This window comes from Branchiostoma belcheri, unplaced genomic scaffold (assembly GCF_001625305.1).
Source record: "Branchiostoma belcheri isolate BF01 breed outbred unplaced genomic scaffold, Haploidv18h27 scaffold37, whole genome shotgun sequence".
Lineage (NCBI taxonomy): Eukaryota > Metazoa > Chordata > Leptocardii > Amphioxiformes > Branchiostomatidae > Branchiostoma > Branchiostoma belcheri.
Window position 1 is genome coordinate 540,213 of NW_017803987.1, and position 24,154 is coordinate 564,366.

Genomic DNA, 24,154 nt, shown 5'->3' on the forward strand with positions numbered 1-24,154 from the left:
CAATTATAACAAAGATGAGACATACAAAAGATTCCACTAGCAATTTGTCTTTGAACTGTTTGGGCTCATTAGTGTATTTATATCTTTAATACAATGACAGCAATCTTGCTCAAAAGACAAAACTCATTCCAAGACATACATGTAGGGTTTTGAATGAGCATTAATTGACTTCCATTTTGTTCTCCACTCCCATAATACTTCGAAAGATTATCTTGAAGACAAAGAAAGCTACAAGTGTCTCACCTGAAGAGTTTCAGCCTCTCTGTGTTCTCTTCAAACTCCTTAGCCTTGTCTTGAGCCACACGAATCACCTGCAAAAAAAAAGGAAGAACTTAATTAATAAGTATTGCTACAAGATTTAACACTACAACTTAGAACTATTGCCTCATGTTACAATGTACAACTTTAACCTACACTATGCTAGTATTTTGCCACCAAATTTATATTTGGGTTATACAGTAGGGAGAAGGTTAAGTACTTGAATCAAGATTGTAACATACTGTTCTTGGCTGTAAAGTAGCAGTAGTAGTACAATTGACAGACCAAATCAGTGTATGTCCCTGTACAGTTCAATCCATCCACGTTTGTCTCTTGCTAAGTCTCTAAGATATTTTAGTACGTGAGACTCGTGTCTGATGTCGTGACTTAGATACAGTTAACATTTAACTAAACATTAAGAGCTAACATAATATCTATAAAGCCCATTACAATCATGTGGGGCTAATTGTGGGTTTCAGTATCTTTTCTAATAACAAATCAGATTTAATGTGTGTGAGAATAATTATACTGCAGTGCCGACCTCTTCAGGCAGATCGGCCAGTCGAGCGGCGTTGAAACCGTAGCTCTTGGGACACGCCCCTTTTACAAACTTGTAGAGGAAGGTGATGGTCTCCTGACTGGGGTCCTCATCATTCTCATTCTCAACCATACAGGCCTGGGGTACAACATTCAAGAATGAAATACAGTTACTGTACACTGTAACATAGAATAAGGACAACTGAGTTTTCGACTAGAAATGTAACATTTGCCAAGTTATGTTTACCTTCACATGGCCCAGCTTTGTTTAGAACTCAGTTCTACATGGCACTTGCCATAATATAATAATAACCCAACACCAGTTACCATGGTGACAGATGTCTGGTCCAGTACATTGACCTTATTTGTTTGGAACGGAAGAAGAAGAAACTGAGCAAAAACAATACGCTTTCCTTCGGTAAACATAAATATGGGGGTAATAGACTCTTGTAAAAGTGCTTTAGAAAAGATTATCAGGAAAGTAAAGTGTTGTTTTTGGCTTTTCTGTCTGTATGTCTATGTGTTTGTGTATCTGTGTGTACAATGTATATGTGTGTCTATGTGTCTATGTGTTTGTGTATGTGTGTGTATATTTGTGTCTGTGCATGTATGTGTGTGTGCGCATGTGCATTTGCTTGTGAGTGTGTGTTTCGTTTTTTTTTTCTTCTGGGCCAAAGTGTCTTGAAAACTGTAGAAACAGGACAAAAGCTATTTCCACACCACACAACCATAAAATGCCAACCGTACCATGTGACTGTACCATGTGCATGTGTATGTGTATGCGTACATGTGCATGTGCATGTGTGTGTGTGCATGCGTATCCATGTGTGTGTGTCCGTGTGTGTGTTTGCATGTCCATGTGAGTGTGTATCTCTGTTTTTTTTCTTAGGCCTAAGCGTGTTGAAAGCTGTAGAAACAGGACAAAAGTTATTTCCACACCACACAACCGTGAAACACCAGCCGTACCATGTGACCAAGTCTGACGTTAGGGTCGTGCGAGAACTCCTCCACCAGAGAGTGATAGTGCGTAGAGAACAGCGTACGGCAGCGCAGGTTCTCCGAAAGCTCCTTCACGACAGAACAGGCGATGGCCGTCCCGTCATAGGTCGCAGTTCCTCGTCCTGATACAAGGAATTATGAGGTTATTATTTGCCTTTTGATGGTTCTAAAACTTAACCTGCAAATTCTTTTAGCGTTCGTAATTTCTATACACATAGAGCTACAAAATCACTACGTACTTTATAGTACTACTTTGTAACTTTAATGTGAACACCACTATTGTATCAAAGTTTTAACTTAACGTATGTTTGTAACTTTCTGTTTGTAAGGAACAACAACAAAGATCTCCAACTTCCTTTTGGTAATACTGTAGTAAAATCACAAATGTTACAAAGACGTTGCTCCAGTCCCTTCTTACATTTTGTAGTTCTTCAAGAGAATAAGAAACTTGGTATATTTTAAGTCTCCTAGTAGACTGAATCATAAATCTTGCATCCTACATCTTGTTAAATTGCCATTATGTTATTAATCAATATTGTCCTGTTTTTCTGCACATATGAATGCCTTTATACACTGAGGACTTCGCTAGGTCTGCATCTAAGTTTCTCCTATAAAATATCCCAATACAAGAAACCTTATCCTCACAAACTCCAAGGTGCAGCCTTACCCAGTTCATCCAGCAGTACCAGGGAGTGGGGAGTGGCGTGTTGGAGGATACTGGATGTCTCACTCAGCTCCACGAAGAACGTACTCTCACCTGTAAGGTAGCAAAAACACTTCATTTATCTTCTTACCCAAGGTGTAAGCCTTATGTGCCCTGCCAAGAAGACCACTTTACTTTGATCTCCAGGTTCACCTTCTTGGTTACCTTAACAGTCAAACCTGTAAAAGTTCAATCAATCAATTAGTAAATAAAAGTGTTGTGACTGCCCTGACCTGACATGATGCGATCGCTGGCTCCCAGTCTGGTGAAGACCCGATCTATGGGAGTCAGACGGCAGGACTGGGCTGGGACATAGCAACCCTGCAACACAGTCAATCAAGCAATCAATCAATCAATCAACCAACCAACCAATCATGATTGGCTATTCAATGTGATAAGGGTATCTATTCTCTATCATATCATGGTTGTAAAATATAAGTCAGCATACAATACCCAAGAGTCAAAATGAGATCATAAGAGCATTACATGATTACTTTTTTACTGGTCAGAAAACTACTAGTAGTTATTTTAGAAGTTGGAAAATACTGGGCTATAATTCTGATAATGCCCACTTACCAGCTGGGCTATAATGGTGATAATGCCCACTTACCAGCTGGGATATAATGGTGATAATGCCCACTTACCAGCTGGGCAATAATGGTGATAATGCCCACTTACCAGCTGGGCAATAATGGTGATAATGCCCACTTACCAGCTGGGCAATAATGGTGATAATGCCCACTTACCAGCTGGGCAATAATGGTGATAATGCCCACTTACCAGCTGGGCAATAATGGTGATAATGCCCACTTACCAGCTGGGATATAATGGTGATAATGCCCACTTACCAGCTGGGCAATAATGGTGATAATGCCCACTTGGCGCATGAGTGTAGACTTGCCCCCCATGTTCGGCCCTGTGACCAGGACAACACTGCTGGCATCAGCTCCACCTGACTCCTCCATATCTTCAGCCTAAGGACAGAAAAAATTCAGAAACACAATCTTTGCCATAAGAAAGCGGTCAAGTATCTGGAAGAAGGTGAGAAGTTGTGGAAGGCCCAAACCCTCATGGTTGACCAAAGAAGAAATGGTTTGACAATGTAATGGAGGACTTCAACCACTTGAACCTATACTACTACATGACGTCACTTGATAGAGGCAAGTGGTGGGCTGCCATCAAGCCACAGTATCAAAGAACCCACATATTATAGATCATTAGAAGAAGTGGGTAAATTCGTCTTCCATTGCCTCAACGAAGAAGTCAAACCCAGAAAAAATAGTACCATGTACATGTATGTTGTAGAATGTAGAATGTAGTATAATGTTAGATGTAGTCTCACATGATTGTACAAATTTTATTTTCTTTTTTCATACATGTTGTTTGTACATGTACCTGCAATTAGTCCTCAGGCATGTACTTGCAATAAACTTTTAATATATAGTCAAGTTTTGCTGTGCCAGCACGTCTAACCCTCGGAAGACAGGGAACAACAGATGATAAACCGGATAGTGAGTGAGTGTTAGAACAATTTTGACAACTTACAGTAGAAGTGCCGACCACAGTGTCATTAGGAATGAAGTCCCCTCCGGAGTAGGTTCTACAGATGCAGGGATGACGGCCTTCACGGATCTCCAGGAATGGCTGAGAACACAAAAACACATGTCTAAAACATTCAAACTATCAAAACGTATCAGTCACAGGCTCTGTATGTACATGTAGTTAGTATTAATGTACACTACTACAATGTGTTGTAGTAGACATTGTAGTAGTGTATGTTTCTACATTTTATTTTGAAATATATCAACTTCGTACTGTCAACCATATTCACAGAAAATAGGAAGAAGGCACTGTATGTAGAAACATCTGATAGAGCTGTATAAGTCTTTTTATGTTTACGGAGTGTTTTTGCTACATTTCCTCTTCTTTTTCTTCTCCAAACAATGACCTGAACCAGACTGTCTGTTACCATGGTAAGTAGTGTTGGGTTACATCATGTTGCAATTTTACAGTTGGAGAGATTTAGACTCCTGTCTGACCATATAAAATGAATGTGAGTAAGAATTAACAGAGCAGACTATATGCAAAGGTATACAATATGCAATTGCTTTGCAAATGTTATCTTTCTAGTTTCTGTTTTTATCTTATCAAATCTGTGTCTAATTCCTTACAACTAGCCTTTGGGCATGAATTTGCAACTTAAGTTCATGAATTCTTGATACATGTATTTTGAACTGACACAGATTATTAAAAGCCTTTTACTAACTGCTAAATGTACACAGAAGTAACTGATTGTATCTGTAAGTTTTATACCTGAGTGCCTTGGTTTGGAGTGACTATTTCTGGCCGGCACATGTCTCCATCGCCACACAGACTGTACTGCATCAAACTCATGAGTACATCTAACACTGATACACACTGTACTGCTGCATTCCAGTCTTTGTAACTAAGGAAGGAGAAAACAATATGTTACAATGACTACAATGAAGGAAAATGCTTCTCCTTTGAACATCAGAAAAAATAACTTTTTAGCTTAAGGTCCTGAGGCCTTGGAAATGTTGCTTTTCCATTTATGAATGTCAAGCCCTCCGACATTTTATGTCACACAATCTCATAAGCGAATCTTTAAATTAAATCTAAAGCGAATCTTTCATCAAATGAATTACTAGTCCCTTCCCCACAAGCAAATGGAGGTCCTGGAAACAGCCTTGCCCTGATATTAGTTGTATCACTTCAGTTGAAATAAAAAAGAAAAGAGAAAGAAAATATTCCTACCTGCTCAACCTCCTTTTTTTAAGGATTGACATTGGAAATGCGAAATTTTTCCATGGGTCTTACCTCTCATCAAAGCTGTGGAAGATGGTCCTCATGGTGTCCTTAAGTGCTGCCTCCCTCCTTCCCTCAGCCTCCTCCAGTGTCTTAAGCATCTCCTTGATCTCGCGAGTCGTGTAGCGTTTGAAGCCCTTCTTCGACCCGGCCAGTTCGTACTCGTCTGGTACGTGACGCTTCAGTGCCGACTCCGGGATCTCCAGACAGTAGCGAGTCTTACCGGAACTCCAGAACGATATGGTCTGGAACAAACAATATTACAAACATTATGTTAGCTCTTCTGCTCTTCTGTATTTAGCTTCCACTCAAACCTGATTGTAAAGACCATTCAAGGGATTTGAAGAAAATTAGACCGAATTCTTAATGTTTGGGATCACAGATTAGTAGCGGGCCTTACCAGAACTCCAAAACAATATACCAAGAAATGATATTACCACCATTCAACTTTCAAAGCTTTTCATACACTCAAACCTGTCTGTAATTGCCTGATTCAAGGGACTTTCAGAAAATGGCCACTATAGACAGGTGGTCACCTAGCAATTGTAACTTTTTGGTTTGTCCCCTATACACAGCACTGCCTACATTTGTATACCTTCTCCAGGCTGCCTAACCCCATAGCTGCTTCCAACTTGGCATTAAAATGCTACTTCAGCAAGGCAAGGGTTAAAGGTTTTGCTGCCTTTTATCAACAAGCATTGACTCAGTATAATCCATGGTGCACCAAACAGTAACTGTTGCTAATTTCTAGGTTGTTGAACTCGCTGCTTTATTTTTCAGACATGTTTTTTTTGTTTGATACAAAGTTCAGGGGTCATTTTTTTCTGATTTAAGTTTGGATGTCTTTTGCTCTGACTGTATCAAGTTTAGATGTCAATTTTTCTGATTTCAAGTTTAGAGGTCATTTTTTCTGGTTTCAAGGTTAGGGGTCTTTTTTCTGATTTCAAGTTTAGAGGTAATTTTTTCTTGATTTCAACTTTAGAGGTCATCTTTCAACATTTTTTCTGATTTCAAGATCGCAGGTAAATTTCCCACCGAGCAGCCCATCCTCTGTTTCTGCTTGTCCCTGTAGCTGTCCAGGTTCCTGTGGACAGACTTGATGTCTGTCAGAGCCTCGTCGTACGCACAGTTCACACCTTCCTTCGGGATGATCACACCGTTCTTCCTGGCCGCATTGTGGTCAAATGCATGGTCGAAGTACATAAGATGGCCTGAGAGGTTAGGGAACCGACCCTGTGCAGCTTTGTTGCTATCTAAAGAGACCGACTGCTTCAATAGCTTGGACCTGAAGAAAGAAATAAACAAAATTTTGTCCCGAATAGTTTGTGCTTATAAACCTGCATTTCTCCTCTGGTCTCTCAGTCACTGACGAAAGCTAGTGGATACTAGCTGAAACGTTTCCAAAATCATATCCAGTTGCTTGAGTACTAGTAACTGCTTTTTGGCGTAAACAAAACTTTGGTTTGTTTCAGACATGTAGCAAGACTGAAGATTCAGATGTTTCAGACAGCATCCACAATCTTTCATCAGTGAATGAGAACAGGTTTCAACATAAATTGCTATGAAGAATACACCGTTTTGTATCCTATATGTACAAACCACAAGAAGAGGTAAAAGTGATCTTGATCCAGTTTTAGCTCACTATAGAGCTAATCTCCCACTGGACGTGACAGAGAAGACAAAAGCTATGTACAGTATTTACAGGTTCATTGTACCAGGGAAACTCACCTAACTCTTTTTGACAAGCACAAAAAACAGTGGACCACAGCTTAACGTCCCGTCTTAAGGACTGTGACCCTTTCCAGGTCGGGTGAGCGACAACAGCCGGGATTCGAACTCCCAACCTATTGGTCCAGAGGCAGGGTCACTAACCACTGGACTACACACACTACTTAAGAAGTAACTAACTTGAAGTCGTCGACTTTCTCCTTGAACATCCTGACGACCCTCACGGCGCTCCTGAAGCCGTCCAGCGCCGACAGGAAGTCTGCGATCTTCTTCTTACTGTAGTTCACGTCCTCGAAGAACACCGCACGGCCGTCAGGGTGGTCCTTGTTCCGAACCAGACCCAGCGTGTGGATCCTACAGTCCAAGGTTATTAAACAAGTTTGCTTTACTTCTTTTTGATTTATTGAAATTGTAACAATACATTTGGGACAAAGGCAGCTGTTGCTGGTGTTGTGCCCCACACAAATACAGGACAGACAATACTCATTTTCTCATTTTCCAAGGGCACAAAATCAGTGGCATGTCAGGAAATGAACCCGAGACCTCTTGGTTCTGAGTCAAGCATACTACTGTTACGCTACATGACCCCACTTACATATATTGCTTTTTTATTGTAAATATGTATGTTGAAGGGATATATTTATGTTTATGGATTTGGCAGAACTTAAATTGATCACGTAACCTGCATTTTGTTATAATTTGTCTGACCTCTACCCTTGTGGCCTCAACAGAAAGGGGCCAGCAAGCTGATTTGAGTATTTTGTGTAGTTCAAACAAAGTTAAATGTTGATACCTTACAGTGCACTGGGGCAGTGCCCATCTCCATCTCTATGGAGGTGTGTGTTCAACTCCCATTATGATACTTTTTTGTGAAGATTGTTGAAAGCTAAGCAGAAAAATCAGTAGGTGCGAGTTCTTAAGTGTTTGTTGTGTAAGTTCTTATGCACCCAGATGGGCTTGAATACACTGTTTCCCAAATGAAAGGCTCTACCAAACAGTACGAAAAACTGAAAAGCAAAGTTCTTTGATCACAACCATTTATTTTTCACGAGCCGACGTTTCGATGACCACCTGTCATCTTCATCAGGGCAAGTATGACTGGTTTACTGTGCACTGACGGTCATTGAAACGTCGGCTCGTAAAAAATAAATGGTTGTGATCAAAGAACTTTGCTATTCATTCATTTACCAACCTGATGAAATTATTTACGGAGTACAAAAAACTGCCTTACTTCTGTAGCAGCCTCTCCAAGTCAGGAACCTTCTTCAGGATCTCTGTCACCTCAGCAACTACATCCCTACAGGCCATCAGGTCTTCTACTGCATCCAGTCTGGAGAGGGAGAATACTTTCCTTCAGCTGTACTGCACTTACTTTGGAATCTGGCTCATAGAGCTGTGTACAAATTTTAGGTACAGGTACAGTGCACATCTGTTAAGGTATAGGCCCAGAGCTGTACCGGTACTTCAACAAGTTTGGTCAATGATGACATTGTGTAAGATATACATGTAGACAACTGTCTTTTCTGTGGTTAATTGTCTTTGTATGAGTTTACATATCATACAGGTAGAGGTACATGTATTCAGTAATAATAGTCCTGGCAACAGATTTAGCTCTCATGATATTCAAAGGTATTTTTACTCAATGTTTACAATGTATCAAATTGAATCCTTCTTCTACTGGGGACAGTACATTACCTATGACAGAATGAATTACCATAAGGGACAGTACATTACCTATCATTGATGGAGGCAGGATTGCACAGGGGAGCACACAGCCACTGTTTAAACAGTCTCTTCCCTGAAAAAACAAAGACATGGGCATTTCATACTAATAATGGATGATAACTATAAGGAAGATGCAAGTTCATTACATTAACAATACCTTTCAAAATTGCTGATATTAAGATAAGAAGCAAGACTAGAAAAGTAACATTTGCAGTGCAAATGCATAATGTTTACCTTCGCATATGATCTGCTCTGTTAATTCTTACTCAAACACATTCATATATATATATCCCTCCTACTATAAAATTGCAACATTATGTTGCACCAACACTAGTTACCATGGTGAGAGACAGTCTGGTTCAGTCAGGTCAGGGGTCACTGTTTGGAGAAGAAGAGGAAACGTAGCAAAAACAATATGTTTTCCTTCGGTAATAATAAGAAGCAAGTTCTGGGCAGGGAACAAAGAGAGTAATAAGTGAACTCACCAAAGGGAGTACAGCACATGTCCAGCCTCTCCAGCAGTGTGCCCTCCCGCGACCCTGTCACGCTGTTCTCTATGATCTCAAGGTTATTCAAGGTCACACCATCTAGAACCTGAGTGAAAGACAAATTTACAATCAAATTCTCTTAAGAGTCAGATGTTTCAGATAGCCTCTGTCATTTTTTTGTCAGCAACTGAGAATTTGATCAGTTTCCACATTCACTGATGAAAGATAGCGGATGCTATCTAAAATGTACCCATTTTACACCTGGGCAGAAGGCATGGACGTGGCTAGCCAGGAATGGAAGGAATCGAACCTGAGACCTCTCGATCTTGTACGTGTATCTGCTAGCCTAGTCACTAAGCCATTCCTGAACTTCCTCCAAACCCTACCCACGTACCATGTGCTGTTTGCCTGTGGTGAAGTCAGGTGCAGATTTCTCAGCCACGTCAGTCTGACTGTCTAACGGTTTGTACTCCTCAAAATTACACATGGACAGCATCTCTTCATCTATGTAACATCTCTTCAGGTACCTGAAAAGATTTTAAAAAAGAGACATTTTTAAACCTATTTCTATATTTATACAGGTTAAGTAGCAGATTAATAGTTTTTTACAAACTGCAAGTTAAGAAAATTGCCAGATGCTGTTTTAAAAACTCAATAGAAAGCCAAATTCCCATGCACTGTATGCATTGGGTACATGGAAATAACATTGGAATGCTTAGTAAATTTTTCAAAGGTGTGGGATTTCAAAGGAGAAGTTTAACCACAGAGCTCAAAATTAAAGGTGGTCCCAATGGCCACTGACCACCAAAATTTAGGCTGGGACAACTAAAAAGACACTTTGAGACATTTTTTGGACAATAGAGAAATGATCAACTTCAGAATGTCAGCCCTTTTTTTGTTTATCAGGCACGCATCCCGGGTTTTGGGTCCGAAAAAGTCCCCCTGAATTTCCTGTATACACTGCAATTACACACTGCCTGGGAGTGAACATAAGCAAAATAAAGTTGACTTCAAGTTGCAGTCGCATAATACTTCCCAAAAAGCAGGTTGGGACAGTTCATCCTCACTTCGGGACAATTGAAATTTATTTTTGGGACAGTGCTGGGACAATAGAAAGAAAAGTTAATTTTGAGGCCTAAACCAACTTACCAGATGACAGCACCCAGTGCACTGACACCCAGATCATAGTCATCTGCTGCAGTCAGGCCTAGAGAGTCAGCTATAGGGAACATAAACAAACAAACAAACACTTGTCAAGAAATTCAGTAAGTCAGAAACATTCTCACACTCACATACATACTCACTCCCTCACACACCCTCATACAGTCATATACAACCATACACAGTCCCACATATACACATACTTACAGACAAAAACGCACACACGCACAGACAGACACCAAAACAATTCAGTAACAACAAATGCAAATGGTCATACTTTGTATTTTTGTAGTTTAGCAGCATTTTTTTCTGCCTGGAATTTTTTTTTTCCCCCGCGCGCACTAGTTTGGGGGTCTTCAGAGGATGTCATCCATAAAATTAAGTCAGTGTGGCCTTTTATAGAAGGAAACAGAAGAGAGTTTACCATCAGAAGTCATGTTTTTCAGTGCCTCCGGCCAACAACTAACTCCCGTCTTCTCTTCATCTTCATTCTCACTGAAGTAGTCTTTCTCAGCGAGGAACTTCAGCGTCTTTGGAGCATCCCAGAACTCAGAACTAGACAGTGCCTCTCTCAAGGCTGTGCTCAGGTTACTGTTTAAGATGCTCTGTATCTTGGAAGACAGCTTTCCCCTCTCAAACAGTACCTGAAGGAATACAAAACCTTCTTAGGCCTAGGAAAAAAAATATTGTGTTTCCTGTTTCAGTCTCGAAAAAAATTAGGGTCGGTAGGTAGGGATTATCTTTTTTTCTTCCATCTTTTTTTACTTTGGCAATCTCTTAGGTGATCCAATTAATACAACACAGTTTAACAAAGTAAAAATTGCATGAGGACACTTATATTTTCAATGTTAGAAAACCGAAAAACAACATTTCAGCACTCAGGTGTCAGATCATGGAGCTAGAAAAGGGTGATGAGCTTGCAAAATTTATGTCCTTGCAGGGGTCCACAGAAAAAAAAAGGCTAGGGTCTAGATCTGTAGTTTTATTTAGGGTTAGTCAGGATAAAAAAGAAACAAAACATTTTTTCCCTAGGCCTTACTTCTATGAATATGGCTTGGCAAGGAGGCTATGTTTTTGCTGGTAATGCTTTGTTTGTTTGTTTGTTTTTGTTTACAGATTAATAAAGTGACATTACCTGAGAGGGTGTGTACTGAGCGATGAGTGTTCTGAGTCGAGAGCTGTGACGATCATCTTCAAACTGCCCAATCTGGACAAAAAAAAAAGATGCACAAATTTGGTAGATGTTAGTGGTTGTACATTTATATGTATATCAATGGCGTCGCCTGGCGCAGTGGACAGAGCGTTCGGCGCTCAACAAAGAGCCCCGGGTTCGATTCCGGGTCGGAACACAGGGGCATGTCCGAACATGCGCACCGACGTTGTGCCCTTGGGAAAGGCACTTTACATGTATCCCAACGGCAGCTGTCTTCAGCTGGCGGACGAGAGCAGCGCCAGGCGGGCTGGCGTAGTGAAGGCGGACCTTGAGCGTAACCAAGTCATCCGGCAGCTCGCTGCAAGCATCCCAACCGGAACCAGCACGTCTCCCTCGATATGGATCCGCTGGGGAAGACGAATGCCCAAGTGTGTGGGTCTCAGATTCGCAACCTGTTATCCACCTTAAACAAATCCACGCGAAGGCCACCGTGTCAACTGTAACCCTCACTCAGGTGTAGGGACTGACACGGTCATCCTATCCATCCTGTATATCTGTATATCTGTACATGAATCTGTATCTGTGCATGAATAATGTACCTGTACATGAATCTGTATCTGATTGCAAATAAAGATATCGAGTAATTGCCATAGATATCAGTACTAGTATTCATTTTTGTGAAAATGCTAGGTACCACATAAAACAGAATCCAAAATAATGAGGGAAAATCCACTTTATTTCCAAACTTGAAAATTAGAAAACTGAGTTTTAAATTCTATAAAAATGAAGCCATTTTTTAGATGAAAATAAACATTTTCATGACACTAATGTTCAGAAAGTCACAGACTTGTGGGGGCAATTAACTTATCTTACAATGTAGAACTAGCTTTGGAACTAGCAAAACTAAAAGTACCAAATTTAACACAAGCTTCAGCATTAAGCCACACCAATTTAATCTGTTGGTTCTCGGATACATTTTTTTCTGAATTGTAAAAAAAAAAAAAATCTGGTTCTGATTCTGGATCAACTAAAAAATGCTCATATTTTGTCATCAACGGTTGAGGAAAGTCCTTTTCTTCCTAGTTGGTACAGTTTTTTTCATCTATCAATGCAGTGGTTTGATTAAAATTTCAAAGTTTGTTCATTAAATATCAACCCAGCCTTTTGTGTTGACTTCATGGCTCCTATCGTAGCATTTAGGGCTATAATAGGATGCCTAGACCTGTTTTTATTTTTTTTCTACCCTGTCGCTTCATTTTTTTTTTAAAATCAGAGAACCAACAAATCAAATTGGTGTGGCATTAGTAACTTACATGAAATTTCCCGATGGAGGTGTCAACAAAACACACTCCATACACACTCTGGCCTCCAGCTATGTCCTCATTGGCCTGAAAATAGAAACAAGTCCGGAGGTCAACATCTAATATTTGAATCAAAGTTTGTCCGTGATCAAAAGCTTATAGGTAGGCACATGATTTACTTTGTGTAAGAAATTAGCATGTATAAAATCTTGTACCGCCAAAAGAAAGAATAAATAAATCTTTATTAGGTCAACATCTTGTTTAAAATACAAGTTTTAAGTTTTAACCTTTCCAAACCACTTTTCATTCCTGAATTTCCTTAAAAAAAGGTGACCTTTCTATGATAAGAAAATGTCATCTTTCAGCTTGAAAAAAAGCACTTGTTTCAGGTGAATCATAAAATATAAAGCAACCTTCTCAGAGATGGCCAGTAGGTAGCTGTTAGCAGCCTCTCCTGTGTCTCCCTCCAGAAAACTGTATGTTTTTGTACCTGAAGGAAAAAAAAGGACAGGAAAAACTTCAGTAGAGCTCAAAGTATGAGCCTTACATATAGGACAGTACCATGTAAATCGTAGATGTTACTAGGTATAAGATGTTTCATGTACAAGTGTAAAACAGGCAAAAAAGCTTGAAGAATTTACCTATCTTTTTCTACTGACACTCTGACAAGAAAAAGATGCAGAATTGTTGGAAGTTGTCCTGAAGTTTCACTGCCTCACCTTTAGTAGTGATCCTACAGACCTCTCTCCTCACTACCTTGTCAAACTTGGTGGGTTTCACCACTGTAACACAAACCACACAAACATCAGGATCAAAAACTGCTGCATGACATGTCCAACATACGTCAAAACTTCTCTTAGTGTCCTGATTTTTTAAGCAAACCTGCCCAAGAAGCCACCTCTTCAAGCTGGCCACCTGGGTTTAATGGCTGCTTTTCCCAATTTTGCCCGTCCAATTTTATCCCTAAGGCCATGTTGATGTGATTATATGGATGACATCCACACACACGCACAAATTTTTGTCCGTTTCCACAAAAAAAAAGTTTTTGGCCATTCTGTATATCATACAAAATAGCTGCAAAATGAGCAAATATACGGCGTTAATTGAAAAAAAAGTATCGGAAAACAATACTTATGTCACAGAATGCCAAAATCCATTCCAAAGGACAAGGAGAAAATGTGTAGGACTAAAAATGAAGAGTCTATAATTCCTCATACCATACTGTGTGTTTAGTCATTTGTTCAACCTTTATGACCACCTAAATTTCCTAATCAAGACAACTTTTTTTTTGGCCAAACTTTTTTTTATTCGCACGCTTGCATCAGTTTTGGGGTTTTCAGTTTTTACCTGCAATTTTAGGCAAAACCACAAGGTGTCATCATTCTGAAAAATTCAATATGACAATAGTACTACAATGTACTCACTCCTTTTTATCCTTTCCTCTGATTGTGGCACTGTTTCCGTCTGTTCAATCCTGGCCACTCGGTACCCCTTCTGGACCAGCGTGTCCGAGTACCGACCGTACGCGATCTCCGGGAACCCACAGTGGGCCTGAGAACCCTGGTGAGAGATCAAAGAATAGGATTAATGTCAACTGCACCAAGTTCCTAAACATTTTTATCAAAAAGAAGTTAAGTCTGAATTTTTAGTAAGGCTGAGGTCTACTGTTCAATATACATACAAGAACAAACAAGGCATCTATGTGTAAAGATAGACAACCAGTCACGGTGAACGCTCAAACTCAACTAGTTTATTCAATCTGCAACCGGCCGGTTCTAGAGCCCCTTCCCTCGAACGGTACCGGTATAGATCACCTGTTCGAACACGACGCTGGCACGTGCGCTGGCACGTGTTCGAACAGGTGACCGCGGCTCCGCCCAAGGGAGGGGATAGAACCGGCGATAATACAATGCTTAATAAAACTAACAATACACATTGTTAAATATGTAAGACATAGCAAAAAAATGTTGTGTTTCCTGTTTCCCGACCAACCTTAGAAAAAACTGCCGACCCTAGCCTTTTTTTATGTGGACTCCTGCAAGGGACATTTTTAGAGCTGATTGACCTTTTTAGCTTCGTGATCTGACACCTGAGTGATGAAACGCTGTGCAATCAGTTTTCCAAAATTGACATTGAAAATATAAGTGTCCTCATGCAAGTTTCATTTTGTTAAACTGTATTGTATGTATAAGTTGGATCACTCTAAAAGATCGCCAAAGTCTAAAAAAAAAAGATAACCCCTACCTACTGACTTTTAGGACTAAAACAGGAAACACAACATGTACTGTAATTCTTGATTTGATAACGGTCACTTAATTATAGCGGTTTTAGCGGTCACTATTCCACCGCTAAATTTTCATGATCGCAACTTTTTTTACCACTTCAGCCCCCCTCCCTCTTGCCCCAAGCTCGTTACGGTACGATCGCAATCACGCTTCATTCCTTGACTACAACATGCACACAACGCACAGTACTAGTGCTTCACACAGGAACAAGCAAAACACTGATGTGCTTCCAGAAATAAAATATTTATTAAACATAAAGTAGTTCATATTTTTAACAAGTATGCAGTGCTAAGCAAACCACGGTAAAAAAAAATCTTGTGAACATGCATAAACACATGTGACGCAGTGACGCTTTGAAATTTCCCAGCTTATCTACACTTGGGTATTTATAAATATTTAGCGTATACTTCGATTTAGAAGTTTCTTCATAAATTTACAGAAACGATAGCCGTTCATTTTGTGCTAGTACGGGACAATATTGAAAAAAATGAGACGAGTTACAAAATTCAGCGTCGCCCAAGCGTGCAGACAACAACAAACAAAATGGCGGCCCGGCGGCCAACTTCAGAAACGAGTTACAAACTACGAGAAATGCGGCATAAATCTGCTTAATTTCGAGGTAGAAATCTAGGTAGAAATACAATCAAATGTTAAGCGTCATTTGTACTACAAAATGTAAAAGCGTTAATAGCGTGCTACGACTAAGACGAGTCGAAAATTCGGGAACCAAGCGCCGAGTGAAAAAAATGGCGTCACAAGTTTTTCGAAAATTGCGAGTCAACTTTTGCGGCAAAAGATACGATTAAACGTTACTGTTTAAAGGCTATAGTGTCTGTAGAACTTTCTCGAGGGCGTCATGGATTCCATTACGCTCCAATCCTAGGGCGAAGACGCCGGGTTTCGCTGTAAGCTCGTCTGCGGCGCCGGACATGTAGCGGCGTGCAGCGGCATGGAGCTTGGGGAGGGGGGGCGGCGGCGGTTCCGCACGCAACACAAGCGTGCGTAATTACGAGCCTGTAATTACGAACTTTTTGAAGTCACCGCGCCGCTACAGTACTTTGTAAATTATTTACTTCCAGACACCATCGGCGTGCCTGTTTTGTTTTTTCTTTGTAAAAATCGATTTTCGCTGGCGTAAACTGCTTTTTTTTATTTTCTTAAAAAAAGGGCCAGCGTTTTAATGTATTTTTTTTACACACATCAGCCATGTTCACACCGCTATAATTAAGTGACGTGAGGTTGTCCATTTTTCGCCGACCGCTATAATTTCCAACCGCATTTTTAAATGGATTTACAGTATTTGGGCCTAAGCCACGTTTACCTTCATGAAGAGAAGTCCGAGTTCGTTGACCCCAGTCATGGCGTCCATGTGGTATAACTCATAGAACTTACCAACCTGTGGGGAGGGGGGCAGGGATAAAAATAGTGTCAAACAAATAAACATCAAACTGACGATAATAAAAATATTCCACAATCAATAATGAAACAAAATTTCATAGTTACATTGAAAAAATTTAACTAGGAAGAAAAGGACTTTATTTAACCGTTGGGGTCAAAATATGTCTATCACTGAACATTTTGCAGTTGATTTAGAACAAAAAAAATTTTTTGCAAATCAGAAAAAAAAGAACAAATTAAATTGGTATGGCCTAATGACTTGTACAAACACAGATGAACTTTCAATTTAAGCTAATGTTATGCTTTAGCTTGCTTCTTTTTTGTGCCTATGGGGATAATTCAAAATGTCAAAGTGATGAGATAAGAGAATAGAATCTGACCTTGAAGAACAGAACAGTGTCGTACAGCTGTGATTTGACGTCCCACCACTTTCTCATCAGCTGTGAGGGAACAAACAAACAAACAAACAACGGTGTCAACATAAGTTCCAAAATACCACTGAATTCAAACACAAAACATCCAATACAGCCTGTAAATCCTCATAGAAAGCTGACAAAATATGTTATAAAAGATAAACAAAACTTGCTTTGGTACAGGTACAACTCTGAAAAAAAAAAAATGTAACGGCTCTTGGTCGCAAATGTGCTGATGTTCACACATTGGCGCACCAAATCCGTAGGGTGTTTTTGGCACACAGACAATTAGCCTGTGAGGCTCGGTGGGCGTCACTCCACCGTACAGGTGGGGAAGTCGTGTAAAGTGCCTTTCCCAAGGGCACAACGTTGGGCCACGGTGAGTATCGAACCCGGGACCTCTCAGTTCCAAGTCCAACGCCACCAACGCCACTGTGTACAACTCTGAACCTATAGCAAAACTGCTGTAAGTGTCTGCATGAATTTTGTTTAGGTACACTGCTCTAGTACAAGATATCTTTAATCAACAGCCTAAAAGTAGGGAAGTTGACCTACTGGTGTGGTATTTTTCAGGAGGAAGCTGTCAGGAACATGCAGGGTTCTGGGATCATAGTCTTCATCTGAGGGTGACCTCTTCTTAGCATCCCTGTCAATAATGCAAAATATGTCATTTTCAAGTTACTGTAGAAGCATCCTTGAACAAAAAATACAAAGATCAACAAACATTTATGACACATTATATGTAGCATATTCTCGTAATATATAACTGGTGAGGCCATGGAATAATTTCATTTTTTTATTTACTTATTGCTTCTGAGGTACTTTTGAGGAAAAGGTAGTCTCATAGCCCTTTGCAGGCTATAGGGGCAGTGGTTTGTTATCCACTGTGTCTAGGACATGGTATTGGAAGGTAGAGCCCATCCCCGTCCTTCCACTGCCTTTTACCTCCAGAACCAAAGTCAGGTACCCAGTTTAGACCTGGGAGCGGTGAGGAAGTCATGCCTTTTCCAAGGACACAACGTCTAGCCAGGAATGCCAGGAAATAAAAAATTAGCCAATGCAAGGAAGGAAAATTCCATGAACTGACATTACCTGATGTTTCCTTCTTGTAGAAACTCGTATGTTTCGTGGTCAAACTTGGTCTTTGGTTCAGAGCCTTTTTCTGAAGAGGGAGACTGAAGAACACAAAAGTAGAGAGGTTAAAATCATTTTCAAACCTGGCATCACAGTTGCACTTGTAGTGGTGAGTACAAAGATCAGCATTCAAAAAACCTTGTTGCCGGGCAACCAAATTTTACTTGGGGCCACCTATTTTTGAACCTAGGTAGCCCAGTGTGCTACCTGAATTTTAAGAATGTCCAAAAAAATCATGCCCACTTGGCTTGTACCACTGTATCCGACAGATGCTTTTTTAATTTTAGGTATCAATGGCTATTACTAGTATCAGTTAACTAAAGGCTGTTAGAAATATTGTCAAAGGCTTATGTATGTAACACTACTTAATTTGAGGAAAGTAGTAACTTATAGGTGGGGCAACCTAAAATTCTGATGGGCAACCTAATTTTTGCCATAGGTTCCCACTGGGTAACCTGGTTTAAAACCTTACCTCTGGTGCAGAGAACATGGCCAGTTTATTTTTGGTGTTCTGATGCGCTCCAGGTGTTCTGACAGTCCCACCAGGTGTAGCGGAGCCTCCAGGTGTCCCCGGGCGGTTTGACGGAGTACTGAAGGAACTCAGCTCAATCTTGGCCTTTCCTCGAGACGGGGTCTTAGCCGGCTCTCTCTTTCTCTTCCTGGTCGGCTACAACAGATGTGTAGAAAAACATTCATGCTGTCATGTAGTTTCATCTGTGTTGGTGATTACATGTTTGAAAAGTTCTCTCACCTAGAGCTTTCGACCAGTCACTCTGGTCTTCCTCAGTAGACTGACCCAGTGAAGCTTGTCACGTGGCTTCTTTGACCCAGTGTTTACGTCACACTTCAGATAAGCCACGCGACAATCCTCACTGGGTCAGTCTACTGAGGAAGACCAGAGTTACTGGTCGAATGCTCTAGATGAGAGAACTTCTTTGTGTTTTAACTCTAAACAGACATTTGCGCAGTTGTAGTTTAAAAGTTCATGAAGGCTTGAGAACCTATCAATTATCTGTCACTCTCCATGCAACTGCCAACTGTTGGAAACAAAACACACAAACTCACAAGTCAGCCACCCAAAAACAGTACTTCTGTACCTGCAAATAAAAGGCAGAACAGAAATTCTACCACATTATTTCATTTGTGAACAGACCTTTACAGGACTTTCTGGCTCCGACTCTGTTTCTGGCTCAGAGATGTCATTCTCGTCAACTCCTGAGCTGACATCAGAGTCATCATCCTCGCTGTCAGGCTTAAACTCTTCTTCCTCTGTAGAGCAACAAAACACAAGTTCAAACTACACAATCTTAGGAAATCCTTACCAAACTAAAACCCTCTTGATAGCAAAAACAGCACTTGCATGCACATGCATACATGCTAATGCACATATGCAGACACACACACAGATACATATATTTTATTATGTTTACTGAAGGAAAACATTGTTTTTGCTCTGTTTCATCTTCTTCTCCAAACCAATAAGGTCAATGACCTGAACCAGATGTCTGTCACCATGGTAACTAGCGTTGGGTTAAATCATGTTGCAAGTTTATAGCAGGAGGGATTTAGACTCCTGTCTGACCACATATATGAATGTCTTTGAGAAGAATTTACAGAGCAGACCGTATGAGAAGGTAAACATTATGGATTTGCTTTGCAAATGTCACCATTCTAGTCTTTTTTTTTTTAATTTATGCAGTTATACTTGCCTGATTCACTACCAGAGTCCACAGCAAGTCGGATCCTCTTAGTTCCTTTCTTCCTTCTAAGCTTGGAGGGTCTCTGTGTGAACAAAAAACGCATCAACAACCAAATGAAGTAGCAGAAGTAGCCTTTTGGTTGGAAACAAAAGATGCATCGGTTAAAACACTGCTGGAACTGGTAAATAAACCTGTTACCTTTTTAGAGACCACCTCCTCTTCACACTCACTGCCTGTCTCCTCATCTGCACCATTCTGGATGTCTGAGAGAAGAAAAGAACAAGTTAACAATAAGGACCTCACCTGCAAGTTCAAGTACTGGTCTGGACCTGTAGCCAAACCTGTGTACCTAAGCCTGTACAGGGCTCGAAATTCATTTTTGGGAATAGGTGCACTGGTGCACCCAACCTAAAAAATTAGGTTCACAAAAGTTTTTTGGGGCGCACCATATAAAACAAAACCTAATCACACTCACAGATCTTACTGCTCCTCTTCTAAGCTTGAATCTGAAATGGGAGCTAACTTCAAAAACTTACACAAGTACTTAATAACATCATTTTTCTTACGCTTAGATGCCAAGAATATCCTGCATACTATCATTTAATATGTACAGAAATATTTCCAAAAATGTTTGGGTGCGCAGCTCCAATTTTGGGTGCACTAAGGTGCACATGCACCCAGTATTTCAAGCCCTGCTGTACCTAAAAATTTCTTTAGGTACACAGATTGAATAATTTGGCATTCATTCATTCAATCATTTATTGGGCATTCATTCTAAGCTTGTACATGAAATAAAACTCCACAATAAAATAAATATACTATTGTTGTGGTTATGACCAATATAGCATAAGCATGTAGCATCCCTACCTACTGACCGTAATTTTCAGGACTGAAACAGGAAACAACATTTTTTTTCCTATGCCTAAGTTAGTTGTATGGTAACCATGGGGATGGTTGCCATAGTTACCATCAACGTCCATGTCCTCCTCGTCCTCAGAGGGCAGCAGCTCCACGACCAGTTCTAACCGGTTCTCCCGGCTCAGCTGTAGTGCTGCCTCTGCGTTCTTCGCACCGCGCTGTACTTTAGGATTGGGTGTGAAGAGAGGGCCGCCCGTACCTGCATGTTTGGCTGTGGCCTCCGTGAAAGGTTTGGTCATCCTGGCAAAGAGAGAATAGGCTTTTAGGCCACACCAACTTAATTTTATGGATGACATCCTCTGAAGACCCCCAAACTTGTGCGCGCGAGCAAATAAAAAAAAATTTAGGCCAAAAAGAAAAATGCTACTAAACCAAAGGAATACAAAGCTGGTATTATGAATTTGTGGCAGTACATACCGGCACTTTGCTTTTTGCAGAAATTATGAATCGGCACTGTACGTACGTACTGATTTCTTGAGTCGTGGAGCTTTCATAGCCTGGGTGCCCGGCTCTGTATTGTCGCTGATTACCATGGACAACCCAGGCCTAGAGCCTGGCCAGAGCCTTGGTGGGCATGATCTTTTTTTTTTTTTTTGAGAACAGGCGAAAATCAATGCGTGCGCGAATGTGTGTCATCTGTAAAATTAAGTCAGTGTGGCCTTACAAAGTTTTAAAAAATGTCAGGCTCATTTTTACTCACTTGTAGCTGATCCAGGACCGACTGGGCGGCTCATCAAAGAACTGGACGTGCACCATGGGGGTCTTGCCTGACTTGATGTGTGTACCAGTGGTGGGGTGATGACACACCAGGCTGGGCCACCAGGGATAACCTGCCAGCTTACACCACAGCAGGTCTCCGGGCTGGAACTGGGCAGCTGGGGGATGGGATATGTTTTATTGTTAGTTTCGCATAAGGCCATGTTGATTTGATTATATGGATGACATCCTCTGGGAACCCCGAAACTGATGCGAGTCTGCGAATAAAAAAAAAAAGTTTGGCAAAAAAAAAGTTGCCTTTATTATGATGAAATCTATGTAGTCAGGAAGGTTGAACAAAGGACACAGAGTATGGCATGGCGAATAATCTACTCTCCAAATTTGTTTCTTTATATTTTCGGCCGAAAATTCATGCGCACACGGATGTCATCCATATAATCAAATCAACATGGCCTAACCAGTAAACTGCCTTTTTAGGCGTGATGCACCAGTTTTATACATGTAAGTATAAGCTGTGTAAGACTTGTATAAAAGAAAAACCTCATGCATACAAATTGCATAAGGTTTTTTTTTATCAAACACGCCCCCCTCCCCACGACTTTCTTCACCAAACCATGCAATTCTACAGTCACCAGTTTCAAAAATCCTGGCGAAATATTTTGCATATTAAGGACAGAACCAAACAGAAAAGTATTCTAGTTGTGAAACTGACGTACAGATTATTCAGAAGCATTTTGACATCAATTTAAAACCAAGCTTACCTGTACCGCCATTTTGTTTGGCAGATTTTGGCGATGTCTTGGCGGATTTCGCTCCTTCCTTGGGCGAATTTCCCTTCTCCTTGAACTCCGGAGTGTCTCCGACCGTCGGGGAAGACTTGTTCTTGGCCGGAGCAGGAGATTTGGTGAAATAATTGAAGAGAGTGTTCGGTTTCGGCATGTTTTTTGTCTGGTCCTCGCGCTCCAAAACAAACGTGACCTGACACAAACTGGGCAGGCGCACTGAGCTTGGCGCGTTTTTATTTCGCGCCAGATTCCCTGTAGTCTGATTGGCCAGCGGTAGACATCAATAAAACGTAAAAAATGATATTCCATAAAACTTAATTGCATGTATAGTGGCAATATTTGTGATTTTGTAACCTAAGCGGAACTTTCGCAACATCAACTTTGTTATGAGAACAACAGACTTCAGTTGCATGGATCAAAAGCGGCCCCTATAAAGCATTTCAGTACTGCAGCTCTTACGTGCTGTCGATCTGCAATGATTTTTTCACTGCTAGGGGTCCCCACTGCCACGTCGAGATGTTATAACCAGCCTCCTTTGGGACACACGTCCGTCAGACAAGTAGAACTGTAATGAAAGGCTTGACAAATGGCTTCATAATGACAGGAACTAACGGAAGTGGGCGTGGGGACAACATCAGTTCTGTAATCATCTGCCAGAGAAACTATCAGCCTAAATGCCAATGACCTATTGTTGATATTTTCTCTGTAACACATGACCAGCCTTTTCAATACATGTTAATAATTGCTGATCGCTCTCAGAGACAGAGTATGCATGCAGATTTTGTGGCATGTAACGTTACTAGTATACCACACATAATATGTCTGTTTGTTAAATATGAATGACGTCATTCACTTGCACTTCGTGACTGTGCTAAAATTTCCAGTTTTATGTATATTGTTGTATAATGGTGGTTTGCTACGTAAAATGTCTTTTTACCAAAGTTCGACATGTATTCCATGCAGTCTCACTGATGTTGGGAAAGCTAAGCGTTTAATAGAGGACTGACAGAAAACTTTACAATTATCCACCCCCAACATCTGCTTAGAGGTTGCTCTGAAAACCACTTGCCCCTCAAGTTCAACCTGTTCTTAGTCTGGTAAAATCAAGGTTCGGGGAATCCAGCAGGAACAAGTGATGTAACGTTTACTACAGCTAACGTTACATCTACAGGTCGGCCACTTAGCTTAGCCTCCACAAGGCCTTTCTACGGGAATACGGATCGTAGAATTCGGCAAAAAAGAGAGTAAAATTGGCCAAGAGTTCGGCCGCAGGGAGGTAGTTTCTTTCCCTGCGCGGCCAGTCAAACCTACAAGGCGGCCAAACTCCCCTGGCAAATATTCTCCTATATTGAGTACTATATACAGCCAGCGTAGTTAGTCTAGTAGAGACTGCACTTAGCCACTGCAAATAAAATCGGGTGTGTTTCTATGTTATACTTATAGTTGTACAAAGACAAAGTTTACGGGTCCTAAATCACCGAATTGATATTTTCAGGTAGCAATCGCTTGTACCACTCAAAATTTGACTATAATTGTATATAGGTCTAAGCAATGGGGTTTAGAAAGCACAATAGCTATTTCGGAAAGCGAGGTGTAATGTTGATTTTTAACGCGTACTCTAACGACCATGCGTTATTTATAATGACTACAAAACGACACCTGACCATGAGTTGACTTTTTAATTCTTTCCCTTTTTTGTTCCTTTGTGACTAGCGCAAGGTGTGTCAGTGTGCGATATTACGTAGTAGGAACGCCTGCAAACGCAAATAGCATCTATATAACAACAAACGCCGATTTGTTCCGGAAGAACGACAGACACGTCACTAGCAGTTGCTGCCGTCATTCAAAATGACAACAAATGACCGATGACAATGCAAAATAAATCCTGACTGTAGATTTAGCTTACTCTCCAAGCAGAGGTTTGG

At 40.7% G+C, this 24,154-nt stretch overlaps 1 protein-coding gene across 1 annotated transcript; it reads right to left on the reverse strand.

Moving 5' to 3' along the window:
* Positions 1-239: 239 nt before the first annotated feature.
* LOC109476381 (DNA mismatch repair protein Msh6-like) lies at positions 240-22,437 on the reverse strand. The gene is made up of 33 exons (XM_019777316.1): positions 22,206-22,437; positions 21,428-21,602; positions 20,777-20,967; positions 20,008-20,072; positions 19,819-19,891; positions 19,263-19,378; positions 18,582-18,776; positions 18,068-18,150; positions 17,531-17,621; positions 16,943-17,002; positions 16,486-16,560; positions 14,304-14,439; positions 13,599-13,661; positions 13,293-13,369; positions 12,892-12,966; positions 11,561-11,632; positions 10,850-11,069; positions 10,414-10,483; positions 9,659-9,791; positions 9,262-9,370; positions 8,786-8,849; positions 8,283-8,381; positions 7,232-7,405; positions 6,359-6,608; positions 5,336-5,568; positions 4,811-4,943; positions 4,043-4,141; positions 3,346-3,471; positions 2,731-2,818; positions 2,462-2,551; positions 1,762-1,916; positions 800-934; positions 240-311 (listed from the first exon to the last, which is right to left on the reverse strand). Exons 1-33 carry the CDS (start codon positions 22,381-22,383, stop codon positions 240-242), a joined length of 3,975 nt encoding a protein of 1,324 aa, XP_019632875.1. The 5' UTR covers positions 22,384-22,437.
* Positions 22,438-24,154: the final 1,717 nt, after the last annotated feature.

Bases quoted from the DNA above. Each gene is read 5' to 3' on its own strand.
- LOC109476381 (XM_019777316.1), bottom strand. From the start codon at position 22,383: ATGCCGAAACCGAACACTCTCTTCAATTATTTCACCAAATCTCCTGCT. The intron at 10,484-10,849 runs GTAAACTCTCTT...TGTTCCCTATAG, and splicing joins GAAAAACATGACTTCTGATG to CTGACTCTCTAGGCCTGACT. The intron at 3,472-4,042 runs GTAAGTTGTCAA...TTCTGTCCTTAG, and splicing joins CTGTGGTCGGCACTTCTACT to GCTGAAGATATGGAGGAGTC.